This window comes from Hevea brasiliensis, chromosome 16, assembly GCF_030052815.1.
Source record: "Hevea brasiliensis isolate MT/VB/25A 57/8 chromosome 16, ASM3005281v1, whole genome shotgun sequence".
Classification (NCBI taxonomy): Eukaryota; Viridiplantae; Streptophyta; class Magnoliopsida; order Malpighiales; family Euphorbiaceae; genus Hevea; species Hevea brasiliensis.
This window is the reverse complement of record NC_079508.1, coordinates 62,797,578-62,808,741: the sequence shown is the minus strand read 5'-3', so window position 1 is coordinate 62,808,741 and position 11,164 is coordinate 62,797,578. Positions and strand designations below refer to the sequence as shown.

Here is an 11,164-nt window from a genome sequence, read left to right as displayed (position 1 = left end):
TGGATGAGAGGTGGTACACAGCATAGAATCAACCACCAACATACATGAATCAAAAATTTTTTATGATTAAGGTCGCATTTTATCCTTAATTATTAAAACAGAAGTTCAGAAAGATGAACCCAATTTTCAAATCAACTTGGAGAAAGATTAGTAACCTTTATGTATATGACCAGACCACATCTTAGACATTATTAAATCAATACAGTTTACTCGTACATCCAATTTTAGTGAACAGATCCAGAGCGGCAAGTGAGGAAAAAGAAACCACATTAGCCCATATTCCAACACAATTTTGTATAAATAACATGGTAACCAATATTTAAACATAGAAAGGAGAATGCGCTATTGTTTGTCCAAGGATAAAGAGTCCCCACGAGACAAATAGTTGGGATAAGGTACATAAGAAAACCAAGTTCACCCAACACGGAAGAGTAAAAGATACTCTAGGACGCAATTTTGTTCATTCCTCAAATTCATGAATGTGATCTAATAGATAGTTGGCTGCCAGTTCTTCATTCTTGTTGCATGCAATGAATACCTCCAACACTAGGGCTCGATCAAAGCCCATTGCTTCAAGCTGCCAAATTCATCGAGTCAATGAAGATCAACAAAAATTTTAGAGCAAAACAAAGATAAAACCATAAAAAGCCCCTGAATGTTCTGAGTTTTTTGCTTTCAAGACCTCTAACTGAAAGTGTGTTTTCTTGACCCCCTGAATGTTCAATTTGGTGCTATTTTGTACTAATTTAACAGCATCAATTTTTGTTTTGTATTAAAAAACACCATCATCCAATCTCAGGTAATAAAATCTCTACATCTCTGTACAATGATATCAAAGACGCATGGTATTTACATTCTGTAAATAAAAAAAAATTAAAAAAAAAAAAATTTGTTTTACATGCAAGCATCAGGAATTCATATGAAGGGCTCAAAAACTTAAAATTGTTTGGTGTTTAGGCAGAATCATATCCGTTATAGTTAAATTTGTTCCGCAAAGCACCAAATTGAATAGTTCAGGGGCTTTTAATACGTTTTGATCCTTAAGGAGAAACCCTAAAGGTTAAAATTTGGGATTCCAAAGAGGTCTCATGTTAAAACAATCTGAATAATGAGAAAAAGATGATTAGCTCTCATATACCCCAAGCACTGGATTAAAAATAAATTAGCTTAAGCACATATGTGGACTTGCTTTTTTCTTTTTCAGTGTGCTGAGTGAATCCAACGAGAAAGGAGACTGATAATGTTCTGAATTCTGATGAAATTCATTTGTTCCTCTGAATATGAATGATTTAAATAGTATAAAAGCAAAAATTCCAATTTTATGTGTGATGCACACTCTGATTGATTTCAATGCACCATTGCCTATCTCCCCCTCAAAGGCAAAGATGTCAAAGGCATTAAACAAAGCAAGAACGAAAAATTCATGTAAGTACTGTTTCAAAATTGTGACCTGCAAAGAATGGTTACAAGCAGTTACAGTAATTTTTATGCAAACGACCATGCAAGACAAAAACAGCACCAAAACAACAAATCTCCAACAGTCTTAAACTTACACGCTCAATTGCCTCGCGCTCCTCAGGAGTAACAGTCACAGCCTGAGGCATTGCTGAAGCCAACTGACTAAGTGGGTTCCTAATTAAACATAGAATAAGTAAATTAGTACTTACACACAGGGAAAGCACAATAAAGCATCCCAAGTACCACAGATTCATCTCACCCTTCTCCTTCAACAGGTTCATTTATCAAGCGCAAGAAGTCAGCCTGATGCTCTTGAATGAGCCGCATAAGATGTGGGTTTTGTTTCCCAAGCTCCTGAATCATAGGCTGCAATGCATGACAACAGTATTCATCATCCAATAGGTTAGTCAGTACGAAACTCAACAGCTGCCACCAGAAGCAACAAGCAAATGAATCAAATGATAAGAAACACCTGCAGGATTTGAGGATTTGCTTGCACCATAGCCCGCAATGCTTGGAACTGCCCGAAGAGTTAAACAGTTGAAAAATCACCAAATCAATAATGATTGTTAAAATAAACACAGGTAGAACATTTTAAGTACCTGCTGACTGTTGCGCAAAAAATCCAAGGTGCCTGCACTGGCATTGGAACCCATACTAGGAAGGCCCTGATTCCATAAAAATTATATTCATCACTTATCGTTACAATACCATAACGAGGATCAAAGTTACAAATGAAGAACATGCCTGTGGAAATAGATCTAGAGGATTTGCATTTGGCCCACCACTGGTAGGTGCTGCAGGTTGTTCAGTATGGGCTGGTGGATTTGCAGCCTGCCCACTAGCAGGAACTCGGGCAACTGGTTGAACTTCAGCTTGCTCAGGAATTCCCTAGCATTACGTTTTGAAATACACATATGAGTACCATTAGAAAATAGATGATACATTGATCTGTGAATCAGAAAAATAAATTAAAAAAAAAAGTGAAATATTTGTCTTATTTTTATGCCTCCCCACAAGCATGGTGCAATTGAGAATAAGTTATATCCGGTCAATAGGCCACAATTACGGGCCAAGAATTGATCAATGACTTACAGAATAAAGATATTCAACAGCCCTTTCAGGGTTGTTATATGCAGCACGTAGAGCATGTACAACAGTTTTGCGATCCCAACTGCCTCCGCCCATGTCAAGTATCTGTTGAATGGTAGCCTCTAAATTACTTCCTGCAACAAGGTTTGATGCTGCGTGTCCATATATGTCTGATTCTGAACTGCTTAAACACCATGAAATGAGTAAAACAAATATAAAAGAAAATTGATTAAATTCAAGTGAAAGATGACTGCAGAATTGGGTTCTGAAGATCAAGGATCTTGACCAATGCAGACCCACATAAGAAAAATACTCCAGATCCATCATACAACAGATACTGACTGTCGCAAGTTCCATTTGGGATTGAGTATGGACTCACAATAGAACAGAATAAAACTAGCACAAGAAATACTCACGAAACAGGATTAACTACAGAAGGTGTAGATTCAGTGGAGGGTTGTAGTCTGCAAAATTCAAGAGTTCAGAGTCAGGATAGAAAATTAACAAAGTAGTATCATAAAGAATGCAATATTTATTAGTTTCACCATAAAAGAAGAAATCTAGCATAAAAGTAGAAAATAGATAAAGACAAATAATTCAAAACCCACGGTGCTGCGGTTGGAGCAGGAGCTTGAGTAGTTGTTGCTGGTTGTGTTGCACTAGTAGGCAAAGAACTTGCAGGTTGGGCCTGCATGTGGAAGCAGTTGTATTAAAAATTAACTTCAGATGTCAACTCAATAGCAGGATTTTGTGTCATATTTCCAACAGAGTAGGAATGCAAGTGGCTATATGAGTAATTTATCCTTTCTTTTAAAAGAATTGTAAAACAATCAAGGCATCAAAAATTTAATTACAATGAGGTATTCTTCTCCAGTTTGCCCAATTTAATTATAATAAGGTATCTTCCCCTGTCGGTTGTACAATCCGTAAAAGGAATCAACAGTCATTACTAAATGAATCCAGGTATCAATGGTATATCATTAAACAAAAATTCAGACATGAGGTTTGTGAAGTATACATGAACAAATAATTTTGCAGGCCAAAGCATGCCATCCTAAATTTCACCAAAAAAAAAAAAGCATTTTTGCACACTTGCTGTGATGCAACCAGCATCAACAGCAAAGTAGATTTAGATGTGCCAAACTAGATTGGGGATTAAGGCATATTTGAACTGCATATGATACTTACTTGGCTTGGAGGTGCAGCCGAAGCAGTTGATGCTCCACTTGATGAAACCTTGCTCTACAAATGTTCCAGCATGTGTATATGAGATAACATATTTTGTATAAACTCACACTGAACAATAGATTAGACTTAGTAATAACATAATTAATAATAAATAAAAACCCGAGTTGCACCTCCAGCTAGGCTCCATTATTATAATATTTTTGTAACGAAAATATTATATTTAAGATGCACAAGAAATATAATTTCTAATTTCACCCAAAATCATACAGATCATTAAAATAAGATCAGCGAATCATCTGCAGCATGAAAATCACATTCCACAACTTGAATTCATAACTAAATGAGAGACTTATGTTATGTGACAAAGGAACACCTTAATTCCTCTTGCAGATTTTCTTTTCCAGCAAAGACCAACTGTTAGGTGTAATAAAAGACTCATCAAACAGGCTGGGAGAGTATGTGGTAACAAAAATAACCAATAACAGCAAGCTTCCAACATCTCCCTAGGTACAAATCAATGACCTTCAAGCATATATCAGACCCCTGCAAGCATCATGTTACAACATTTTGCATTCAAATCAATTCAAGCCTGGAACGAAGATGGGTCAACATCTCCCTAGGTACAAATCAATGACCTTCAAGCATATATCAGACCCCTGCAAGCATCATGTTACAACATTTTGCATTCAAATCAATTCAAGCCTGGAACGAAGAAGGGTCATGGCAGCGTAGAGTTCATGTGGGATAACACTTAAATCAAAAGGTTGGGTTCATTAAGTGATCAACGTGGATTGGCTAACAAAACAAATATAAACAGGAATTGCATAAAAGGGAGAAGAAGCCAAAAAAATAAAGAAAGCCGTCTGCGCAAGACCAACATTCTAAAGCTTTCCATCCTATGCAAACCTTCAATTATGAGATTAGACCATTTCATGAGTATGAAAAATTAAGATATTAAACCATGACTCCCAACATTTTTCTTCCTCCTTTCATCGCTACCACAGTGAACAAAATAAAATAAAAGGGACACAGCTAAACTCACCTTGCTTAACATTATGACAATAAAACTATTTTCAGCAACTTTATTTTCTTCCAAAGTTGTGCCATCTTTAAGAACTTTCCCCTGATGAATCAGCATCTGCTGTGCAGCAGGGTAAATGTCTGCACCCTGTACCGTCTCTATGCTTTTCTTGACATCAGCGACCTGAATAATTTATCATCAACATCATTATTCTCAGTGAGCCAAAAATAATAACAATGAAAGCCCGCATCAAACAAGTGAACTTCCCAACAGGAGACCATCAAATCCACAAGCAAACAACTGTGCCAATAGTTCAACAGTGTGTAAATTAAGGGAAAATATTCAACTGATATATTAAAAAAGGAGTTTTCAAAGCTACAACAATGTAACAAACATGAACTAAAAAAAAAAAAAAATTTACAACCCAAAAGCATCACAATGTCACATGCATATACAAACCATTTGTCTCAAGGTAGCATTTTGTTTTATTTTAGGACGTGTACTTAATATCTACCTTTGGCCCCATCCCACCACTAATAAATTCCCAAGCTCCTATTGCGTAACATTCTTAGCTCAAGCTACACTAAAAACATTCGACCCAAACCCATAACACCTCTTCAAGAGAGATACACAGTCAATAATAGACCCATTAGCCCATCTACTTAACCAAACTCTATAAGGCACTGCAAAGTAGCAAAAATTTATAACTCCACAACTTCAATATGCAAATTACTAAGCAGAAACTTGATAAGGATAGATAACAAAACTAAAAACTTCCCCCTCCATTGACTCTCCACTATACGTTCACATATTCTGAATCAACTCTAATTACATAAATAACCAACTCTAATTAAATAAATAAGGCAAACAGAGTATGCACAATCAATACAAGCGCCAGGGGAAAAAAAGCAAACATTCAACTGCGAAACTAAATCCTAAACACGTTAAAATGAATTTATAATCAATATAACTAACATTAAATAGAAAATTTTGAAAAAATTTAGACATTAACAAGAAATTATACCGTGTCTTCAGGTTTTACTTCGATCTCGAAGTTTGTACCCTTCAAAGTCTTCACAAAAACCTTCATCTTGTCCCTTTAGTTTCCTCCACCAAACGATCCTCAATTCCCGGCTAGTCTACAATTCCCAGTAGCCGCCGGCTAAGCTTCACGGGAGAAGCACGCCTAGATGACGATAATACAAAACGCCGAAAAACGGAACAAAGCGACGGGCAATTTAAAGCCTGGGTTAAGAACAGCAAGGACGGAATGATCCAGTAGCAGCATGTTTAATCGCCGCAGAAGAATATCCAATTATATGTTGCCACATGGAAGAAGCAGTTTCTAAATATTGCACGCTTTACGCTATGATTGGTTGGTGAGATGCTACAGAAATTACCGTGAGGCTTGTTGGTACCGCAGGAGCAGGAGGTTAAAATTAAAAAGATTTTCTTCTTCGGATCATAAAAGAAAAAAAAGGACACTATCATATCATGCAAAAATGCTGTTAAATTTAAGAAATTTATGAATTGTCCTAAAAATTAGAAATTTTAAAAATTTTTCTATAATCTTTTGTTAAAATCAAATGATGACAGACGATTCTCATTTTATAAATAGAAAAATAAAACAAAAAATACAGTATAGCCATAAAATGTATATATTTGCTTTTCTCTTTTAATTTTTTTTTTATAATTTTCAATTCCATATTCCTTTTTCTTAATTCATTCCATTTTAATTGATTAAATGACATTATTATTCACCCTTCGATATATCAAGATAAAATAGCTTGGTCAGTTAATCAAATAACAAAGGATAAAAGTGAAGTGCATTAAAGAAATTTAGAATGTGAATTAACCACATCCTTTTCATTTATTTTTTTTAATTTTTTATTTTAAATTATCTTAATTCTTTAAGACATTTTTTAAATTGTTGTTTTATTATTTTTTTAATAAGAGAGTAGTGAGGTAGAAAGTTTTACTTTACATCTACTAAATGGATAATATTCTTTTAATTACTATACTAAATAAGTTAGTTAATTGTTTTATTATTATTCATGACGGTGAGAGCAATGGTGCTGATCCAATTTTATTAGATGTGAGATGGTAAAGGGTTAAATTTTTACAGGTACTCATCCAATCAAAACCCTAAAAAGACAGATTTAGTATTACATAATTAAATTTATTACGGATTTGAGTTTGAAAAATAATATTTGTGACGAATTCGAGTCAGGTTCAGATTTTGCATATTGAGTATCTACTATTCGAATCCGTTAATATAAATACCTAATTAAATATAAAAATATATATTTGTTATAATACAATTTATAATTTTTTATATATGTTATTTCATATAAAATATAATTAAATATTTTATGAAATTATTAAATTTTTAAAATATAAATTATTAATAAAAATAATTTTTTATATAAATTATTAATTAAAATATATAAAATTAAATAAATTTGAATATTTTTTAAATAGTAATAATAATTGAAATTGAAACAAATTTAAATTTTAAAAATATTAATTGAATTTGAATTGGGTAGAATAAACTTCGTAGATACCCTCTCTCCTCTCTGTCAAGAAGAGCAGAGCAATAGCGCTGTTGTCGAACGCACTGACTTTGATGTTATCAAGAAATTATAGGCTTCTGATGAAAAGTAATTGGCAATGCAGGGTATGATTTTAAAAGTTCTGGTTTTAACTCTGAAGCATATCAAAATCAACTAGGTGCTTGCAGATTCAAAATGGGCTATTGTTGGAAGTAATCGGTGCCATATGAGCTTCAGGTCAGAGGAGAAATTGCTGTTGTAAAAGCAAATTTTTCTGGAGGTTGTTGAGCATATGTTCTGATTTGCTGGTCAATTTTCTCGTGCCTTTCAGCGTGTACATATCGGGATATGCCACATTCATATTTTCTCTGGAAATCACGTAGTAATCATTTTGATGACTGACTTGGCCATTCTACCTATTCTTCTAACCTTTTTGGCCACATGTTTTTCAACTTCTTCCAAGTTCATATGGCCTCCTTTTCAAATTAGTGAGGCTATTACACCCACTGCAAGAGAGGGAGAGGGAGAATGGGAGAGATTTTTATAGTTCCTTGTTTCTTTTTGGTTTAGTTCAAAGTTGTGAGTATAGATATTCAATTTCGATTCTGGTTTGAGGTATATATATAAATTGAAATCGAATCGAAATTTTAATATATTTTCAATTCAATTTTTCATATTTCAGTTTTGATTTGATTTAATTTTTAATTCTTCAGTTGTAATTCAAGTTAAATACGGTTCAGATTCGAGTTTCGATTTTTAAAATAATTTTATGTAATTTTTTTATAAAAATTCTTAAAATTAATTATTAATACACAATATATCACATAATATACTTTTTAGTTATTTTTAAATTATATAATATTTAATTATAAGGTTTATGTGTAATTTAGAATTAATCATATTATATAATATTTGAAATTAAAGTTTAGTTGTTATATATAATATAAATTTTAATAATTTTTTAATTATATAATATTTAACTATAAAATACATATATAATTATGAATTAAGATTATATAATAAATATAATATTAACTTATAACTAAGAATTATAAGATAATTTAATATATTTATAATTAAAATTATTAAGAAATTGTAAATAAATGAAAAATAATATTATATATATATATATATAATACATTTAAAAAATTATAAAAAAATTGGTTCTTGGTTTGGTATAGATCCGATTAAATTTCAGTATGATTTTGATTCAGTTCTTAATAAATAACTAAAATCAACTAAATCATAAAAAAATTAATTTGGTACAATTATTCAGTTTAGTTCAAACACTAAGAATCATGCACAATCCTAATTTTAAGGCTAGGCATAACTATATCATCTTTCTCCGCTTGAATTTTTAGTTCTTATGTGTTGAATTATTATAAGTTTGATTATATATCCTTAGAATTTAAAATTTTATAAAAATTGAATTCAACTAATTTTTTATCAATTAATATATATTTTAAATAAAATAATTAAATTTCTTTTAGTTTAAAAATTTTTATTTTCAAAAAAAATAAAAATTAAACATATTAAGTCACAACCAATTAATGTTTTTATGGTAAATTATTTATTCCAAATAAAACCTATAAAAATAAGTGTAAATTAAATTAAATATTTAAATCGTTATTCATATATTTATCTTTAATTAATTTTACACAAATGCTTAATTTAAAAATGTTTAAACTTAAATAAAATTGACTTTATATTAAATGCACTTTCATACGTGCAGAGCCAATTTGACTGTATAGGTAAAAAACCTCGCTTTTTATTTTTTTTCAAATTTCTTTCCTAGACTGTCCCTCTAACCATGATCTGAAAAAAAATCCCAAAAGCTGGAGGGAAAGCAATGTTATTTATACGAGGATTATGCATAGTGAAGAATTAAATCAAAATAATCCTACATCTATTTTTCCTTTGTATGCACCCTCTTAGTTTTCTCAATCTTATGTAGGGATGGCAACGGGTCGGATTTTTACAGGTATCCGATTCAATCGAACTTTAATAAGACGAATTTGGGTATTACATAATCGGGTTGAGATGAATTCGAATTTGAAAAATAATACTCATAACGAATTCAGATTTGATTTGGGTTTTACATATTGAGTATTTATTACCTGAACTCGTTTATATAAATACGTAATTAAATATAAAATATATATTTTTTATAATAATATTTATAAATTTTATATATTTTATTTTATATAAAATGAAATTTAAATATTTTATAAAATTATTAAATTTTTAAAATTTAAATTATTAATCAAAATAATTTTTTATGTAAAATATTAATTAAAAAATATAAAATTAAATAAGTTCATTTTTTTTTAATAATAATAATCAAATTTGGGACGAATTCAGGTAATTGAAGTTAAATTTGGATAGGGTGATTTTGACGGTACCCTAACATTGTCATCCCTAATCTTATGGGTGCTTCTCATAGGTTCTCTTCTATCTTGCTTCTTTCGAGAGAGGGATATACGAGGATATGTGGCCAACTTTTGGTGCACCACTTCAATTCTCATTAAAAGGAAGAGATTATTTACAACACAATCACTGAAGTTTGTCAGCTTATTTGCCACCATATTAACCTGTCTACCTTCAATGATTGTAACAAATATTGGCTCCCAGCAGAAAAGATTTCCTTTATTGGCTGGTGAATAGTTCTTTCTCATTCTACTTATTTGCATTTCAAGGTAAGTAAAATATCCTTTCTTTTCTTCATTATTCTACGTTTGATTTATATCTTGTGTAGCAGACACCCGCATCACTGCTTTAAAATTTGCAGCGCATGAGTCCAAGCCTATTAGTTACAGAATTGCGTGGGCTGTTCAAGTTGTGGATGAATTATCCATTGTTTTTATGTTTCCACTTCTGGGTCGGGGCAAAATGATTGTTCCGTATACGGTTTTTATGCTCTCTTATGCCTTCTTTACTTTACATCCAGTGGAAGAAGAGATCCTAAGATTCATCATTCTGCCATTCTTACCTGCCTCACAATTACATTGACCTTTCTGTATCTGTTCTGTGCTTCCTCAATCTTAATGTAATTTACTTGAAGCAATAATTGTGCTTACCTGCTTTTCTCACTTCATGTTTGTTTTTTAACCAATGCACAGCAATGGATGTTTTCAAGACAACTTACATGGAAGGATAAAGAAAAGAAACTGAAATAACCTTTTTGTTCTGGAGATTAGTTTTGTGAAATTCATATTTAACATTTTGTTCTTGCGTTGGCCGGAACATTGACGTGAAAATTCATATGCAAGCATTTGTTAGCTAACCAATATGCAAATACTGAGAATTGCCTGCATGGTTCATGTTTATTTGCACCATTGACTGTGATTGTAAACTTTCTGGGTTAAATTTTCACAATTTCTTATGCTTATAAATTTTAATAATTTTAATATATAATATAAATTTTAATAATTTTTTAATTATATAATATTTAACTATAAAATACATATATAATTATGAATTAAGATTATATAATAAATATAATATTAACTTATAACTAAGAATTATAAGATAATTTAATATATTTATAATTAAAATTATTAAGAAATTGTAAATAAATGAAAAATAATATTATATATATATATATATAATACATTTAAAAAATTATAAAAAAATTGGTTCTTGGTTTGGTATAGATCCGATTAAATTTCAGTATGATTTTGATTCAGTTCTTAATAAATAACTAAAATCAACTAAATCATAAAAAAATTAATTTGGTACAATTATTCAGTTTAGTTCAAACACTAAGAATCATGCACAATCCTAATTTTAAGGCTAGGCATAACTATATCATCTTTCTCCGCTTGAATTTTTAGTTCTTATGTGTTGAATTATT

The 11,164-nt window shown here is 31.0% G+C and overlaps 1 protein-coding gene across 1 annotated transcript; it reads right to left on the bottom strand.

Annotated features, from left to right (window-relative positions):
* Window positions 1-277: 277 nt before the first annotated feature.
* LOC110637880 (ubiquitin receptor RAD23c) lies at window positions 278-6,005 on the bottom strand. Its single transcript, XM_058137924.1, has 12 exons — window positions 5,784-6,005; window positions 4,781-4,942; window positions 3,739-3,792; window positions 3,159-3,238; window positions 2,967-3,014; window positions 2,554-2,731; window positions 2,206-2,349; window positions 2,061-2,126; window positions 1,931-1,978; window positions 1,718-1,824; window positions 1,554-1,632; window positions 278-577 (listed from the first exon to the last, which is right to left on the bottom strand). The coding sequence occupies exons 1-12, from the start codon at window positions 5,847-5,849 to the stop codon at window positions 461-463; spliced, it is 1,149 nt and encodes a 382-aa protein (XP_057993907.1). The 5' UTR covers window positions 5,850-6,005; the 3' UTR covers window positions 278-460.
* Between the last annotated feature and the right edge of the window lie 5,159 nt (window positions 6,006-11,164).

Excerpts from the sequence above, each read along its gene's own strand:
- LOC110637880 (XM_058137924.1), bottom strand. The coding sequence starts at position 5,849 with ATGAAGGTTTTTGTGAAGACTTTGAAGGGTACAAACTTCGAGATCGAA. Across the intron at positions 3,793-4,780 it reads TTGTCATAATGTTAAGCAAG|AGCAAGGTTTCATCAAGTGG; the intron begins GTGAGTTTAGCT and ends GAACATTTGTAG. Across the intron at positions 2,350-2,553 it reads CTGTTGAATATCTTTATTCT|GGAATTCCTGAGCAAGCTGA; the intron begins GTAAGTCATTGA and ends ACGTAATGCTAG.